At 48.5% G+C, this 18,740-nt stretch overlaps 1 protein-coding gene across 2 annotated transcripts in view; it reads left to right on the top strand.

The window, feature by feature from the left end:
- The window catches only part of CC2D1A (coiled-coil and C2 domain containing 1A), a 203,486-nt gene that overhangs the window by 87,105 nt on the left and 97,641 nt on the right, over positions 1 to 18,740 (top strand). For both annotated transcript variants that reach the window (XM_085600484.1, XM_085600483.1), the window contains 4 exons: positions 4,195 to 4,268; positions 6,903 to 6,961; positions 7,365 to 7,416; positions 8,909 to 9,008. In XM_085600484.1, the coding sequence (XP_085456610.1) occupies positions 4,195 to 4,268; positions 6,903 to 6,961; positions 7,365 to 7,416; positions 8,909 to 9,008 (285 nt within the window). The remainder of the gene's footprint in view (positions 1 to 4,194; positions 4,269 to 6,902; positions 6,962 to 7,364; positions 7,417 to 8,908; positions 9,009 to 18,740) is intronic.

Here is an 18,740-nt window from a genome sequence, read left to right as displayed (position 1 = left end):
TATGTATTTGCAATTCCAAATTGCAATTCGGTAACATGTTACCGAATCGCGAATTGGAATTCATACATACTAAAAAGCTTTTGACCTGTTGCAAACGGCCCGATTCTGCAAATCGGGCCTTTTTCGACCAGTAAAATGCATAATACATGTGTCCCAAAGAGCTTGGGTTGCCCCTTCTATTTTAGCTACATTTCAGCTGTGTTAGTAGGAGTATTTACAGAGAGAAGGAGGTTGGTTTACCCCTTCCCCTTTCTCCAAGGACATTGGGCAATATCTAGATGACACTGCTCTCCCGTCCTTGGGGGAAGAACATGTAAAAGAGCCGAAAGCCTTGAAGAGGTGCTCTTGGTGCTCCAAGTCGTGGTAGCATGCCCAATAGCCATGCAACTGAAAAAGATTCAAACTCCTGTATAACCTTTGATCCATACTCCCCTTCTTAAAAGTGTTACAGGGAGTCCTAGCTTTTAGACAAGGCCCTTTACATGGGATGCGGCCAGATTTGTTATACGAAAAAGGATGTCCTCTAGATTTTTAAGTCCTACTGTCCTGTAGAATTGTGATATGAAAAAGGATGCCCTCTAGATTTTTAAGTCCTACCATCCTGTATCTTTATTAAACACTGATTTCAAAATATTCTCTAATATCTCGGCACAATAGGACTCTTGGGTTATTTGCAGCCGTACTTCTTTGGGTCAACAAGGCATTGGCCAGACTATTTCCTGTGCAAACCTGTCTTTTGCCCAGTTGTGAGAAACTGGGTTATTAAAGGTGAGAGCAGGCTATTATCTTCCACAAAGTTAGTAATCTAGCATCTTGTTAAGTAAAGCAGGTCTATTGAGGAATCCTGAGCTACCCCTTGGTAGCTGTGACTTAAAATGACAGGATTCCTTCAGAGAAAATGTGTGACCTTAATGATGTAAACAACAGTAATGTCTCAAAATCAGTCAGTAAAAGTTACAAATCAATGTAGTAAAGAGAAGAAACATTTAATGGCTAAAGTTTTGACAAAAATTGGTAAATGGGATCAATAATCTTTTTTAAAGAAAAGACCAAAAAAAAGTAACCATGTAAATCTTTTGAAGTCACTGTTTTCCTATAAAGATTAACAGCCCACAACAAATATCTGTTGGCTTCATTTAGAGTTGGATGGACTGCCTGCTGGGCCACCAGGTGAGTGGAGGCTATAGCCTCTGTTGCCCTAGTCAGAGATTCCCATCTCCTTGGCAGGGATCTCTAAGCCTGTCACACCGGCGGCTCCACTGTAGACTCCGTGAAATGCAGAGCAAGTGATTTGTTCTTTTGGCCCGCTCTACATTTCTTTTTTGTTTACCACAAACTCCTAAAACTAGAGTTCGCTTATGTTGAGCAAACTATCAATAGCCCGGATGTGCAGGGAGTTTTCTCCCTGCCTAAAGTGGCCTTTGATTTAACTGCCTGCGTCCTCCACGCATTGCAGGGAAATCTTATGGCAATCACTCTGCTGTAAACAGGGAGCTGTTCTAGATTGGTGGTTTCCTAGTAGAAATGGGCAGTCCTATGGCACATGGGCAATGCAAAGCTGGTTTTCTACTGCCTCTAAAAGATGTGGGGGAACTTTGATCTTGGCAGGATGGGTGAATTGCCAATTTCTTGTAGTTAATCCACTCTGCCAGGGTCTAAATGACCCCCTTTGTGTTCAAAAGCTATTGTCATGTTTACTGAATTTGTAGCAATTAGTTCTAATATAGAAACAATAATCAATAGATTCTTCAAATGCTCTAAAACTTGGAATACCCTTTTGATATATTTTATAATACAAGATGACGAGACACATTGTTAAAGTTTCATAATACAAGATAGTTCTTTCTTGTTTGAGCATGGTGAATTGACAAAATGGGGAAAGCCTACATTTGTTCCTGTGTTTAATGTTGGATATTGTTGAAAGCCGCAAGCTACTTCATTCTCTAGAATTAATCAGTATTTTGTCCTATATTGAAAAGGAAGGAACTGTACAAAATAAATTATTCTGTGCTACAAATACAGCTAGACTGTTCCAAGCCCATTATTTGAAAAGCCAGCAAGTCTCGACATTTTAGTAAAGGTAACAAGAAATATGTTAATGTCCTGTGTTCAAACAAATAATTACAGTTCGGTAGGAACTCGGGGCTTGTGATTAATTGGGGCAAATCGTACTTGTACGTTCTTAGTGGCGAGGTCCCACCGATCCCTAGAACATGTTCGATACAGGTTGCCCAGCAGGGTTTTGTGTATTTGGGGATTTTTATATCCTTGGATCCTGCTGTGCGCTATGAGAGGAATCTGCTCCCCCCCTTGGCACGCTTGAGGCGAGATGTGGAAGGTTGGCGGAGGCTGCCGCTCTCCCTCGTTGGGCGTGCGGCCCTGTTTAAAATGATGTCTCTTCCCCGCTTCCTCTACGCTCTCCAGAACACCCTGGACTGGGTACCGGCCAAATACTTTCGGGAGGTCGAAGGCCTCCAAAGGACGTTGCTGTGGGATGGGCGGCCGCGAATAGCTATTTCAAAGTTGACGCTCCCATGGTATGATGGGGGCATCGCGCTCCCAGACATCCGACGGTACTATTGGGCCACGCAGCTGAGCGCGATCAACCATGGGTTTTATGGCCCTGCCCTCAGCCCTGGGTATGCCATGGATAGGTGGCTGCTGCGCGGTGGCAACTACTACAGGGCGTTGTATTCGCGGTCCCTAGACTCGTCCCTCACGGGGCCCACAGGTGTGGCGGTGCGCGTATGGAAGATGGCGACTGACTCGCTGGGCTGGAAGGATAGGCTAACCCTCGCTACCCCATTGTTTGAATCGGAAAGATTGGGAAGACTCTGGCACACGAAGGGCTTTGATAAGTGGGATCTGATAGGTATATCCAAGGTGGGAGATGTACTGCATAAGGGGAGGGTGAAGTCTTTCGAGGAGTTGCAGACTGAGTTTGAGCTAGGGCCCTCAGAGTATTTCAGGTATATCCAGCTGCGTCACGCCCTCCGATCAGTCCTTGTTGAGGGTGAGAAGGTGCCGGAGTCCTCTCCCCTTGAGGACCGAGTCCTTGATGGTCATATGCCCGAGAGCACGATCTCGCTCATATATAAGAAGTTGATAAACGTCCGGGCAGACTTGCTATTGGGGCTGAGAGAACAGTGGACCAGGGATGGTCTTGAGTTGGATAATGAGGACTGGCAGTCAGCGGTTTCTTCGCCTAAGGAGGTTGCGATCCCGTCGCGTCTGAGGCTGGTGCAGCTTAAAATACTGCACCGGGTGTATGTGACGGGGCCAAGGCTGGTCTGCATGGGATTCTCGGAGGACGGCCTGTGCAGAAGGGGATGTGGTATGGTGGGCACTTTCCTGCACATCATTTGGGAATGTGGTGTCATTGTGGAGTTCTGGAGGAGAGTCCATGCAGTTATGAGGGAGGTGACGGGCATTGTGGTACAGCCGGAGGCGCGGTGCTGCCTCCTGAACGTCTGGGGGCCCACTGACCTCGATGAGGCGCAGACCCAATGGGTGACTCTGGGTAACATGGTAGCAAAAAGGGATATCGCGCGGCTATGGGGCTCCTCGGGACCCCCTACACTGACCGCATGGAAGGAAAACATGGATTGGAGCATGTTTAGGGAGAAGACGGTCTACTGCTCTAGAGGTCGCCCCCGGAAGTGGCATGCCATCTGGGGGCGGTGGAACCAATACAGGGGGGGAATATGTCTTGCCCCGGACCTGGAACCTCCCGAGGAACAGCTTTCCCCCTGACCTACTTTCCAGCACAGCTTGGTTTTAGTAACTGTTCTGGGCCTCTGCTGTTCCCCTTCTTCCTCCGTACACAGTCTTGTACTTAGTAGACGATTGGGGTCCGGTCTCCCCTGGGGGCCTCCGCCATGGGCTCACAATGTTCTTGCCTTGCTGGGGTTTGTTGTTAGTTTTTTCTGTGTTTATTTAAAATTGAACCTTTTGCATTATTCTTTGAACTGCATTGGGGACACATCACTGTATCTAACTTGTAATGCTGCCGAACCTTCGGGCTGTCGGCTGAATAGCTGTGTCCTGAATTTTGAAATAAAGGTTTTCAAAAAAAAAAAATAATAATAATAATTACATCATCTACTGGCCAAGTGAGGCGTTTTGTATTGATATGGTCTAATTGCAGCTTTGATTCTATATTCTTTAATTTAATTGAGGCCTCTGTCATTTCAGGATCTTCCCCGACCTGAATACTAACGACATGGTGCTCATTGTGGTGAAGGGGATCAATCTACCGGCACCCCCAGGTGAGTGGACTGGTCCGTAAAATACTGGGATTAACTGTGCCTGTTCAGCATGAGCACTGATAGATGAGGAGAATCATGGTGTAAACTTGATATGGGGAAGTATAAAAGGCTAAACATATTGCTGGAGTATAATAGCAGATTTAGAATTGCTGCAGTCCTCCTGATGAATATAGTCTTGGAGTAAAGATGTTGCAAAACATTTTTCAGTTTTTAATTGAAAGCATACTGCCTAGGTATGAGACAGCAGATGGGCAAGAGAGGTGGATTGCATGGGTATTGGCTACAGGTGAATCTTTGAAGGATAAAGGAGACTTCTGAGGGATTGAAATAGGCCCTAAGTGTGTTATTGTGATTGAGGTAGAGAACTGGAATGAGTGTGGAGGAGTTGCGGAAGCCATGTGTATGCAGTTTTAAGGTGAATACATGACATGTCAACCATGCCTTTGTTTGATATAATCATATCCTTTAACTGATCTGTTGGTGCTTCTGGCTCTGTCCTCTCTGCTTTGTCATGTACTGTGTTTTTGTACAGACTATTTCAGTAGTACGGATTGTTCCATGTTTCACGCCTGTTTTGTCCTTCAGTTTTTGTAGGATACACCCGGTGGTGACTGTTGCTTCATCGTTCAAGCCTTGTCTTTAGTGTTTATCATACTTTTTGAATGTGCCTGATTCTAGCTCATGAAAACTACATTACATAAATTTATACAAGCGTGTTTTTATTTTTACCAAGACACCCAGTTAATTATTTTTTTCATGAGAGTATGTAAACGCTGTTTAGAGAAAGTCATTGCATGTCTCTGGGTTTGTTTACTGTTCAATCTTATATAACCATGGACCTTCACTTTAAACAATGCTGGAGTTTGCTGTATCCTTTATGTCTGCTTTTGTACGTTTTGTGGACTCTGAAAATACTTCTGATAGTGGCATACTTCCTATGCCTAGTCTCAAGCTTCAGTAGGTTGTGGGAATCTGAGTACTCCCAAACGTTCCTCCTGTTGTGCCCTCAATGCCATGACTTCTCATTCAGTGTATGGACTTTTTCAAAACACTCCCAGTTTTGGTTCCTGATCTGTCCTCTATGCATTGATTGTGCTCAATGTCTGTCAAAATCTTGGCTCCAAATGCTGGCTGTTGCTTGGACCTGTACGTTTTCCCCTGTTTAGGACTCTCTTTAAATATTACTTATGGCAGTTCTTGGTCTAAACTGAATGTCCTGTGTGCATCAGTGATCCAACCCTCACTTTTGATTGCCCTTGATGGGGGCTCTTGGCCTTTATTCCGTGTTGCGTTGTGTTCTTTAGGATTTGGCATGCTCTTTGAAATCTTCTGATTGTGTGCTGGCTCAGTCATCCATGCCTCTTCTTGTACTTTAGTGGGGCTGACAGACTCTCTGATTACTATCAGTGGTTCCTGCCATTTTCGAATGCTTAGGGCCTGATTTAGATCTTGGCGGTCTGACTGCTGCCCCCCGGCAGTCCCAAGTACTCCGTAAAGTTGCGAGTGGCCCGCCCGCCGTACTTACATGTTGTGGCAATAGACAGACTACCCTGGTCTTCTCTGCTGGCTAGCAGTACTCTGTAGCCGTAAGGCCGGCAAGATTGCGCTAAATTGATTAAGATTTATTTTCCTGTTGAGCTGGCAGAGTCCTGGTGTAGTGGGGCAATGGTGACGTGGAGACAGGTAAGTACTACTTCTTTACATCTCAATACACATATATGTTGTATGTATGTCAATATGTACATGTTGGTAATGTGTACTGGCCATTATTTTTACATATAGAATTGCACACCAACAACATGCGCACACCATTGACTGTACACGCACACCCACCAGAAAAGCCTACCTTAGAGTCCGGCGACAGTGGGGTGGCTGAGCGTCGTGATCACGCAGCAGCAGTACTTTGTAATCTGGACGGTGGGAATCTCAGCGGAACTTCCTCCAACAGCCACTTCAGCCTCTGATGTCGTCGACACAGTAGACAAATCCTGGCGGAGTCAGCCGGACCGTGGCGGTCTGCCCTCTAGTGCCCAGCCAACATCTAAATTGAGCGGGTGAACCGCCAAGGCGGTGGGCAGGAAGACCGGCAAAATGCGACGGCGGGGCCAGTCCTGCCAAGAGCTAAATCAGGCCTTTAATCTTCAGTGGTACTGTTGTACTCTGAATTCTCCTTATGGTGACTTGCATTCTTCTTGATGTCTAGTCTTATGTTCTAAAGGAATTGTTGATCTAGGAGTTGTTGAACTCTCAAAAACCTCTGCATGGCTCTTGCATTGTTCTCTGTGATTCGTGTTGTTTTGCTAAGTGTTTGTTAGACTCAATGAATGCTGGATAGCATTTTCTCCTGATGCTTTCTTCTTCAGAAAGTTATTGACTACTCCTGATGGTGGAACGTGGTCTGATCTGAACCTCATTTGCTCAACGGTTGTTGGGCTCTCACTGTTGCTGCACTAGATGGTGACTGTTACTGTGACCTCCAAGTCCTGTTCTTTATGGTTTGTTGTACTCGTGGAATTCTCCTGAATGCAGCTTGATGTGTGTTTTTGACGTCTTGTGCTCAGTGGTTTAATACCACTGTTTCTCTGTCCTCTGTGCCTTCCAATTTGCTAAACCTCTTTCCATCTCTTTCTCTAGGTAGTTCTCCCAATGATCTTGATTCCTATGTGCGTTTTGAGTTCCCGTATCCCAACATGGTAAGTGGAGACCAGTGCAACAACTGGTTTGGAGGGGGTGGCTGGTAAAGGAGGGTTTAGCATGACTTGGAAGGTAAGTTATTCTGGTAACTGCAGTGTAATAAGAGTCATAAGAAGTGATGTTTTCATGCCTCTAGAAATTTATTTCAGTTTTTCTCTTTTCATGACTAAGATGGGGTGTATTAAACATCCAAATATAATTTTCTACTTCCATTGGTCACTTTGTTTTCTTCTTAAATTCCCCTCTATCTCAGCCACTCTTGCACTCCCTGCTGATTCCTCGTGTTTCTCTCCTTCTTGTCCTCTAACAACTGCACTCTCTTCACTGTGTTGTCTTCTTGACTTCTTGTGGTTGCTTAGAATCTCTCCACTATTGTTCTAACCATCTGGATTTCTTTTGCAGGAAGAAGCTCAAAGGGACAAAACAAATGTGATTAAGAACACTAATGGCCCTGGTATGTAGATCAAATTACATTGACTGTTAATGGAGCTTGTATGTTCTATGTGCAATCACGCAGTAGACCTCTGTGTTTTTCTACCTCTAAACCTCTTAGCTTTCAGCCTGTTGTTCCTCTGCCACTGGACCACCTCTCTTTCAATCTGCAGTTCACTTTCTTTCAACTACTTGGACCTCAGAGTCCTGTCCCCTGCCCCTTCTAGATATCATCCTTGACCTTGTTTTTATCCATCACTGGGCCTCTTCCCCATCAAATTTACATGTCTCTTCCATAGGGAGGCCTTAATTTCAATTACTAATCCAAGACCATGGTTTCATGGGGAAGATGGGGAAGCATCCCATTATGGGCAGGAGTCCTAGCGATATTTACTGTAACCAGAAGGAACAATGCTCCATCCTGCTTGTTTGGATTGAAACTTGTGACTTGCTTCATTTGAGTTGTGTTATAAAGAGAGTAGGAAAAATCTTTATGAATACACCTGTTGGGGAGCAGGTTAATCTGAGTGGCAGCAGGGCTTCTCATCATTGGTGTGCTTAACTTGTGTGTAAATAAGTCACAGTAAGACAGTGCTGTTACTTTCATTTGCTCTACCTCTTGCTCTGCCTGCTGCTATGTTGGTGATGTGCCTCCTTAAACTCAGTCAGCTATCTTCCACTGGCCCTGCTGTGGTGCGAGCTAATAACGTGGGTGGTGTGTGTGTGTGTGTGTGTGTGTGTGTTTCTGACTAAATGTGAATGTTGCTCAGAAACTGTGTTCTAAGTTTAGCAAACCTATTCATGGAACAATTAGAGGGGCTGAGCCTATATCTGATGGTCAGTCCATTTTGAGATGTGAATCTATTATTGTGCATATTCATAGATGAAGTGCTGTGCCTTTGATGAGGCATTGCATTGGACCTATAGACTTTCCTGGAATGACTGAATCGGCAAGATAAGCATCTCCACTTTACATGGTCTTTCAGTAAACGGTAGTTTCATTTCTTGACTTAGTTATCCAGACCCAGAATTGTTTGTCACTATCCATTCCAAGTCTGCAGAAAGAAACTCTTTCCTCCATTTTTGAGTCTTTTCATTGCAGAACGTTGAATGAAAGTCTATGTGGGCAGTCCCCCTTTTTTAAATTTATTTTTTAATAGAAGTAATTCATTCTTCTTTACCTGTTTGTTCCTTTGTCCAAGCCACAAGCCCTATCCCCTTTTACTGCAGGACATCGGGCTCGTTTCCCTATACCAGGACCATTTTCTACTTCCCAGTTATTCTTGTGCTACAGTCCAACCTTCTCCACTTAATTCACATCTTTCTTCTGCCTTAGAAAACGTTTCTCCGCATTTACTTTTGTTACTCTGCCACATGCTGCCTTTTCTTTCTCATACTCTCTCTACCGGAGGATCCCGCCTTCTTCTCGTTTTTGTGACACTTCTCTCCCTCTCTTGTTGTGTGGACTTCAAGGAGTTTTTAATTTGCAATTTTGTTTATATTTCTTTTTTCAGTTTTTAAGGAGCAATTTAAGCTTTCTATAAACCGAGGACATCGTGGACTGAAGAGAGCGATACAAGCCAAAGGCATCAAGTTTGAAGTTATCCACAAGGGGTAAGAAAGAGCTGCATGTGAGCTCTATTGACAGAGGACCTTGACGCAAGGTGTGTTTGTTGGCTAGTCATTGAGACCTTTTAAATGGTGGATTGCCTGCTGGCAATAATGGTGCCCTACAAAGGAAAGCAGTATTTGTGGACCTTCATGGGGCCTCTTTAAGTGGAGGAGTGCTTTCTGACTATAATCAGGGTGTTAGACCTGTCAGCCCTTTGGGTGGTCCCTCCTCATCATTATTTATTTTGTCCCACTTTTGCCTCAAACCCTGTTTGAATTTTTCCTTTTTGGGAACCACCAGACTTTTTAGTGTTGCTGCAGATTCAGGGAGCCATTTTATCTACCCCTGAAACTTCTGTCTGGAGGCCTGAAGCACAAAATGGTGGCCACCTGTGACATCACCAGCATCCACTGGAACCTACCAGCACCTTCCAGAACATTCCAGAACCCTGTGACAGTTGGAGGCGGTTTAGAATGTTGGGAAGCTAAGAGAGAGAGTTGGCAGTTGGAGCTGGCAGTTGGCACCTGACTGGTGAAGAGAGAGCAGCACAACAGTGAAGGAGGAAGGAGTGAAGCAGCAGGGGTGGAAACTTGTGCCTGGAGTGGGGTCCATAAACCCACCCTTGATACTAGTCCCTACTGATGGATCCCAGCCTGTAGCCCTGTGTGGGAAGAAGCCAGAAAAACTCATCCTAAGGACCTGGACAGCAGGAACAGGCCTTAGAAGCAGAAAGCAGCAAGATCCTGACCTGGAAACTGGTTTCCCTGGAGTCCGGCGTCGAGTAGCCTGAGACCTGGAGCCCGAGGTGGAGAAGCGGCGCTGACTGAAGAAGCAGACGTCGTACCCGGAGCCGCCTGAGGTCGTGAGAGGGCGCCGACGGAGGTCGTGAGGAATACCAGAGGTCGAGGAGGAAGTTAACCGAGGTCGAGTGAGCGGCGTCATCGGAGGAGTGAAGTCCGCCCTCCGGAGTCGTCGGAGACCGAGGTGAAGTGTACCGGAGGTCGGGAGTGAGGATCGCACTCCGGAGTCGCCCGGAACCTGAGAGGAGGAGCACCGGAGGTCGGGGTGAGGATCGCACCCCGGAGTCGCCGGAAGTCGACATCGAGGCCAGGCCGGCCGACGTCATCGAAGCCGAGAGCGCCATCGGACCGGAGCCGCCCGAAGTCGACATCGAGTAGAGACTGCCCGAGGCCGCCGACATCGGACCGGAACCGCCTACCGGCGTCGTCAAAGAACTGACATTGTGCCGAGGCCGCCGAGATCGAACCGGAACCGCCTCACGGCATCGACACGACTCCAGCGGCGTCGGAGCATCAGAAAAAGAGCAGTAAGTGGAGTAGAGGGCGCCTAAGGCCCTGTGGAGACCTGAGAGACTGCTCTAAGGGGCTAGGGAGGTGCTGGAACCAACCTGACTGTGCCAGGGGTGAATTGGGACTAACCTAGAGAGGTTGTGTGGAGAGAGAAAGCCAGGGCACTGGTATTCCCCCCTTGATCTACCTCAGTTTAGGCCTCAGCCTTGTCCCAGCCAGGGAGTAGAACCCCTCAAGCCTTCCACAACCCTACAAGCTGTGCCTGGGCCAAATCAGCCCTTAAGAATTGAAAAGTGATCTGATTACATGAGTGTTGCTGTATACTTTTAATTATTTATTGGGGGCACTGTATTTATTGAGTTTTTACATATTTATTGCTTCACTATATTTATTGGTCCACAGGGCTTGTTGGTGTACAATATTTATTGGTGACAGTATTTATTGCCTCAGAATATTTAATTGCCTGTATTACCTGCACTGTTATTTATGTCCTTTATATTTATGATCACCCCTATTTATTGAATCTCCAGACAGTATTTATTTGACCTGCACTATTTAAAATTTGTATATTGTGATTGACTTATTTATTTTCCCAATCAGCAACTAAGAGAAAAAGATAAAGAAAGATATTTTCATAATTTTTACGGTGTAGAGTCGTTTTTGGAACGGATGCACGCATGGTTATTGTATGGGTATATTGTATGCTTAGCACGGTGCCTGTTTCCTGACCACTCGAGCCAAGCTACCACAGTGTGTTCGGGGAGTCCACCACCACCCTGCGGAGTGGGAGTGGGCTGTTTCCAACATAAATTGGTGTTCAGTGGTGGGATAGAGCTGTGCCTACGCATACTCAACAATAACTGTGGGTAGTCCATAGGCCTACACCGGGAGTTTTCTCAAGAGCGGCCTTCCTAATTGTGGGTTTTTGTTTTTTCCAAATTTACTCTGGTGGTGGGAGGAGGTATTATTAAAGGTACCCCCCTGCATAGTTACTGCACAAAACCTGTCCTCTAACCTGAGTGGGCAAGATGGAGTTTGTACTAGAAAATCTAGAAACGTACACTGTGGCCCAACTCAGGGAGTTTTGCCAGCGGGAGGGGGTGTACTGTCCCCCAGGAGCAAAGAAGGGTGCACTCCAAACCAGCTTAAGGGCTTGGGGGGAGGCACGCCGAGAAAGCAAGGCTGAGGAGGAAGACAGGGATGGAGAGCCTGACCCTGAGGGGGCTGAGATGTACCAACCTGAGGTGGGGAACCTGTCAGCAGGGCCCAGAACCATTTCTAGGAAGGGCAGCAGTGCCTCTAGCGGTGGCTTGTCTGAAGTGGAGCTAACAGACCGGAGGGAGAAAAGACAGCTCACATGGGACTTAGCAAGGCTGGAAAAGGAGAAGGAGGAGCAGAGGATGGCCCATGAATTACGACTGAAAGAAATAGATCTTCAGATCCTGAGAATCGGGGCACAACCTGTTCCTAATGGTGGCAGCCAAACCCAAGAGATCACCAGGGAACCTAAACCATACCTGCCAAAGGACATAGTAGCTAGCTATGGAGTGGGCGACGATATCGCCAAGTGGCTAGCGGCCTATGAGGTCTCGTTGAGGGCCCATGGGGTTCCAGAGAAGTACTGGGGAGGGGGATTGTACAAGTACATGCCTCCAGCTGGTAGGGATGCTTTATTGGCCCTCGAAGAGGATGAGCAGACCCACTACCCCACCATGAAACTGGCGCTCATAAGAAAGTTTGGACTAACACCTGAAAAGTACAGACAGAAGTTCAGGGGTAGTCACAAACTGGGCACGCAGAATTGGGTGGACTTCCTGGACTATGCAAAGAAGGCACTGGAAGGTTGGATTCAGGGCAGTGAAGTGAGGAACTACGAGGGGTTGTTTGACCTAGTACTGAAGGAACACCTGCTCGAGAAATGTTTCCCTGAACTGCGGCAACACCTGGTGGATAGCAAGCTGACCAGTCCCCGGAAGCTTGCTGAGGAGGCGGACATTTGGGCTAGTACCCGGGTGTCCACAAGGGGGACTGGAGGGGATACTCAAAAGGCCGGACAGGGCGCCCCCCAGAAGAAAGAGGGAGGGGAAAAGAAAAAGGAGTTCTCCAAAGGCCCCCAAAATAACTTCCAAGGGAAGGGAACAGGATTCACCCCTAAGGCTAACCCGCCCAGAAACCCTAATCCTGGCCAGAGTCAGCAGCCAAGGGTTGTCCATTGCTATGAGTGCGGTGGCGTTGGACACTATAAAGGAGATCCGAAGTGCTTGAAACGACCACCCCCTCCCACTGGAGGAAAGACACCCGGAGTAGCTAGTGTAGTGCTCGGGGAGGAGATGCCCTTAACTAAGGGAAGGGAGTGGGCGGGTGTCACTTTAGTGTCCCTGGGAGAACGGGAGATGGTTCCTAAGATCCAGGTGCCCGCAAATACCGCAAAGTATGGGCAATGGGTCACCATCAACGGCCAAAGAGGGGAGGCTCTGAGAGACACAGGAGCCAGTATGACTATGGTGCGTAGCCAACTGGTGTCTCCAGAGCAGGTAATTCCCGATGTACTCCACCCAGCCGCGATGGCTGACGGCAGAACAGGCCACTATCCAGTGGCCGAGGTTCCCTTTGAATGGGGGGGGGTTGCAGGTTCACTTCGAGTTGCCGTAAGCCCTGCCGTGCCAGTCGATTGTCTGCTGGGGAATGACATGGAGCACAACGCTTGGAAGGAGGTGGAATACCGGACTCACACCGAGATGCTGGGTACACCTGACTGGGCCTGTGTTAGCACAAGGTCCGCGACTACCCGAAGAGGGAGTTCATTTCGGCTGGAGCCTGGAACAAAGGCCCAGCCAGCTGCCAGTCAAGGGAAGAACCGAGGACAGGAGGAGCCTGCCTCGGCGTCCCCACCCCGTAGGACGGATAGGCCACCGGAGGTGGTGGACCAGGAGTCTGCGGTGGGGGACGTTACCAACCTGGAGGACCTACCCATCCCGGCCGAGTGGCACGTGGAGGGAGGCCCGTCCAGGGAGGAGTTCTGCCAGGGCCAGAGGGAGTGCCCTACCCTTGAGGGGCTGAGGCGACAGGCCGAAGCCCAGGCAGCAGGGAACGTTGAAGGGAACTACAGTGTTTACTGGGAGGATGGCCTCCTCTACAGTGAACCCAAGGCACCCCTACACGGATCGTCACGAGCCTTGGTAGTTCCTCAACGTTATCGAGCCTTCCTTCTGGAGTTGGCTCACGAGATACCATTGGCAGGACACCTGGGGCAAGACAAGACCTTCGCCCGTCTTGTCCCACACTTTTATTGGCCTCAGATGAAAGTGTCGTCCGATACCTACTGCCGGACATGTGTGTCATGCCAAGCCAGTGGGAAAACAGGGGTGAAGCTGAAAGCTCCCCTGGAACCACTTCCTGTCGTTAGCACCCCCTTTGAAAGGGTGGGCATCGACATTGTGGGTCCGTTAGATCCACCAACGACAGCTGGTCACAGGTTTATCCTGGTCCTGGTGGATCATGCCACACGGTACCCAGAGGCAATACCTCTGAGGACCATAACAGCACCTGTTGTGGCTAGGGCCCTGATGGGAATCTTTACCCGAGTGGGTTTTCCCAAGGAAGTTGTGTCCGACAGGGGGACCAACTTCATGTCAGCGTACATGCGGGCCATGTGGAAGGAGTGTGGAGTGACATACCGGTTCACCACTCCTTACCACCCCCAGACAAATGGTCTGGTGGAGAGGTTTAACAAAACCTTGAAGGGCATGATCAGAAGTCTGCCTGAAAGCCTGCGGAGGAAATGGGACGTCCTCCTACCATGTTTACTTTTTTCCTACAGGGAAGTGCCACAGAAGGGAGTGGGCTTCAGCCCCTTCGAGCTTCTGTATGGGCACCCTGTACGTGGACCTCTCAACCTGGTGAGAGATGGATGGGAAAGAACTCCCAGGAAGCTTCCCCAGGATGTGGTGAGCTACATGCTGGCCTTCCGGAGCCAAATGGCTAAGTTGTGGAAGCAAGCTTCTGACAACTTGGAAGCCAGCCAAGCAGTGATGAAGGCGTGGTATGACCACAATGCTCACCCGGTGGAGTTGGAGCCTGGCCAGAAGGTGTGGGTGATCGAACCAGGAGAGCTTAGTGCCCTCCAGGATCGCTGGTCAGGACCCTTTGAGGTGTTGGAGAAGAAGGGTAAGGCTACCTACTTGGTGGACCTGAAGACCCCTCATCAGCCCCTGCGGGTGCTGCATGCCAACCGCCTCAAACCCCACCACGAGAGGCCCGAAGTCATCTTGATGATGGTGACTGACGGGGGAGAGGACGTGGAAAGCGAGCCTCTCCCTGATCTGTTTGCGTCTCAAGAGAAGGATGGGTCGGTGGAGGGAGTGATTCTCTCCCCATCTCTAACTCCTGAACAGCAGGAGGACTGTCGCCAGGTCCTGGGGCAGTACTCCTCGTTGTTCTCCCTTGTCCCGGGTAGGACTCACCTGTGCGTCCATGACGTGGACACAGGAGACAGCCCACCTGTGAAGTCCAAGATCTACCGGATGTCAGACAAGGTGAAGGCCAGCATTCACAGTGAAGTCACTAAGATGCTGGAGCTAGGAGTGATCGAACCTTCTAGCAGCCCCTGGTCCAGTCCGGTGGTGTTAGTACCAAAAGCTGCACCACCGGGTGCCCAACCGGAACTGAGGTTCTGTGTGGACTATCGGGGACTGAATTCAGTGACCAAAACTGATGCTCATCCGATCCCTAGGGCGGATGAATTGATTGACCGGCTGGGAGCTGCCCAATATCTAAGTACCTTTGACCTTACTTCAGGGTACTGGCAGATCTCTTTGACTGATGGAGCAAGGGAAAGGTCAGCCTTCTCCACGCCCAATGGCCACTACCAGTTCTGTGTGATGCCCTTTGGGCTCAAGAACGCACCTGCCACGTTTCAGCGCCTGGTAAACCAGATCCTCACCGGAATGGAGAGTTTCTCCGCTGCTTATCTGGATGACATAGCCGTCTTCAGTAACAGCTGGGAGGATCACTTGCGTCACCTGCAAGCTGTTCTCCAGGCCCTGAGACAAGCTGGATTGACGATCAAGGCCAGCAAGTGCCAGATCGGGCAGGGGTCGGTAGTGTACCTTGGACACTTGGTGGGTAGGGGAGCGGTGCAACCCCTCCAGGCGAAGATCGAGGCCATCATGGCCTGGGAACCCCCCAAGACTCAGACTGAGGTCCGAGCATTTTTGGGCCTCACGGGATACTACCGCCGCTTCGTGAAGGGGTACGGTACCATCGTAGCCCCCCTCACGGAGCTCACGTCCAAGAAACAACCTCGACGGGTAGTCTGGACGGAGGCTTGTCAGCAAGCCTTTGAGAAATTGAAGAAAGCTATGTGCGAGGCCCCGGTCTTAAGGGCCCCAGACTTTTCCAAGGAGTTCATTGTCCAGACAGATGCATCAGAACATGGCATTGGGGCAGTGTTATCGCAACTCAACGAAGAGGGTCTGGATCAACCCGTGGTCTTCCTATCCCGGAGACTACTTCCCAGGGAACAGAAGTGGAGTGCAATAGAGCGTGAAGCCTTTGCAGTGGTATGGGCTCTGAAGAAGTTGCGGCCATACCTGTTTGGATCGCACTTCCTAGTTCAGACCGACCACAGACCCCTTCGCTGGCTGATGCAGATGAAGGGGGAGAATCCCAAGTTGTTGAGGTGGTCTATTTCCCTACAGGGGATGGACTTTCAGGTGGAACATCGGCCTGGAGTGGACCACGCCAATGCAGACGGTCTCTCAAGGTATTTCCGCCTTAGTGATGAGAACTCCCAAGGGGTTGGGTAGCTCTCCCCACTTTCAGCTGGGGGGGACGCGTGTTAGACCTGTCAGCCCTTTGGGTGGTCCCTCCTCATCATTATTTATTTTGTCCCACTTTTGCCTCAAACCCTGTTTGAATTTTTCCTTTTTGGGAACCACCAGACTTTTTAGTGTTGCTGCAGATTCAGGGAGCCATTTTATCTACCCCTGAAACTTCTGTCTGGAGGCCTGAAGCACAAAATGGTGGCCACCTGTGACATCACCAGCATCCACTGGAACCTACCAGCACCTTCCAGAACATTCCAGAACCCTGTGACAGTTGGAGGCGGTTTAGAATGTTGGGAAGCTAAGAGAGAGAGTTGGCAGTTGGAGCTGGCAGTTGGCACCTGACTGGTGAAGAGAGAGCAGCACAACAGTGAAGGAGGAAGGAGTGAAGCAGCAGGGGTGGAAACTTGTGCCTGGAGTGGGGTCCATAAACCCACCCTTGATACTAGTCCCTACTGATGGATCCCAGCCTGTAGCCCTGTGTGGGAAGAAGCCAGAAAAACTCATCCTAAGGACCTGGACAGCAGGAACAGGCCTTAGAAGCAGAAAGCAGCAAGATCCTGACCTGGAAACTGGTTTCCCTGGAGTCCGGCGTCGAGTAGCCTGAGACCTGGAGCCCGAGGTGGAGAAGCGGCGCTGACTGAAGAAGCAGACGTCGTACCCGGAGCCGTCTGAGGTCGTGAGAGGGCGCCGACGGAGGTCGTGAGGAATACCAGAGGTCGAGGAGGAAGTTAACCGAGGTCGAGTGAGCGGCGTCATCGGAGGAGTGAAGTCCGCCCTCCGGAGTCGTCGGAGACCGAGGTGAAGTGTACCGGAGGTCGGGAGTGAGGATCGCACTCCGGAGTCGCCCGGAACCTGAGAGGAGGAGCACCGGAGGTCGGGGGTGAGGATCGCACCCCGGAGTCGCCGGAAGTCGACATCGAGGCCAGGCCGGCCGACGTCATCGAAGCCGAGAGCGCCATCGGACCGGAGCCGCCCGAAGTCGACATCGAGTAGAGACTGCCCGAGGCCGCCGACATCGGACCGGAACCGCCTACCGGCGTCGTCAAAGAACTGACATTGTGCCGAGGCCGCCGAGATCGAACCGGAACCGCCTCACGGCATCGACACGACTCCAGCGGCGTCGGAGCATCAGAAAAAGGGCAGTAAGTGGAGTAGAGGGCGCCTAAGGCCCTGTGGAGACCTGAGAGACTGCTCTAAGGGGCTAGGGAGGTGCTGGAACCAACCTGACTGTGCCAGGGGTGAATTGGGACTAACCTAGAGAGGTTGTGTGGAGAGAGAAAGCCAGGGCACTGGTATTCCCCCCTTGATCTACCTCAGTTTAGGCCTCAGCCTTGTCCCAGCCAGGGAGTAGAACCCCTCAAGCCTTCCACAACCCTACAAGCTGTGCCTGGGCCAAATCAGCCCTTAAGAATTGAAAAGTGATCTGATTACATGAGTGTTGCTGTATACTTTTAATTATTTATTGGGGGCACTGTATTTATTGAGTTTTTACATATTTATTGCTTCACTATATTTATTGGTCCACAGGGCTTGTTGGTGTACAATATTTATTGGTGACAGTATTTATTGCCTCAGAATATTTAATTGCCTGTATTACCTGCACTGTTATTTATGTCCTTTATATTTATGATCACCCCTATTTATTGAATCTCCAGACAGTATTTATTTGACCTGCACTATTTAAAATTTGTATATTGTGATTGACTTATTTATTTTCCCAATCAGCAACTAAGAGAAAAAGATAAAGAAAGATATTTTCATAATTTTTACGGTGTAGAGTCGTTTTTGGAACGGATGCACGCATGGTTATTGTATGGGTATATTGTATGCTTAGCACGGTGCCTGTTTCCTGACCACTCGAGCCAAGCTACCACAGTGTGTTCGGGGAGTCCACCACCACCCTGCGGAGTGGGAGTGGGCTGTTTCCAACACAGGGGTATATAATTGTCAAGATCAGATCAAAGATCAAAAATGACTTTATTCGATTGCTTTGTAAGACAATCATAAAAGTACATAATAACAATAGATCTTTAAAAGTTATATAACTTTTTTTTTAATTTTTTGTTTTTTTTAAAGGAGATAAGTAAACACAGTTAGAGGTCATCATACTAAAAAGACATACTAAAATCCGTGATTACAAAACAATTGTTTTCCTGTAAATAAGTACTTTCTTTAAAAACATACATATCCTCCAGGCTCTATGAATATCATCCAGTAATTGCAGCGCGAGAAAGGCTGGACGACATTGTCTCAAATCCATCTCCCTCATTATTGGGACAAGCCAGACTTTCCTCAAGTAACAATAAAATTTACAAAATAAAAGAACATGCATGGTTGATTGTTCTGAGCAATTGTCACACGGGCATAGGCCTAAGGTTTGTGACCAATCATTTATACATGGAAAACTCACGAGCCTATGATAGATATTACATCTAAAACGGGTTAGTAGTAATCTATCATGACCACCTGGTACAAACAACAAGTATGACTGAATATTAAAAGAAGATAAAATCAATTGATTATGCTGAACAGAAGGTTTGGTACACTCCTTAGCTAATCTTATGGTATCTAAAAGAAACATTCCTTGTTTTTTTAA

The sequence above is a fragment of the Triturus cristatus genome, chromosome 4_2 (genome assembly GCF_964204655.1).
Source record: "Triturus cristatus chromosome 4_2, aTriCri1.1, whole genome shotgun sequence".
Classification (NCBI taxonomy): Eukaryota; Metazoa; Chordata; class Amphibia; order Caudata; family Salamandridae; genus Triturus; species Triturus cristatus.
This window is presented reverse-complemented; position numbering and strand designations above follow the sequence as displayed.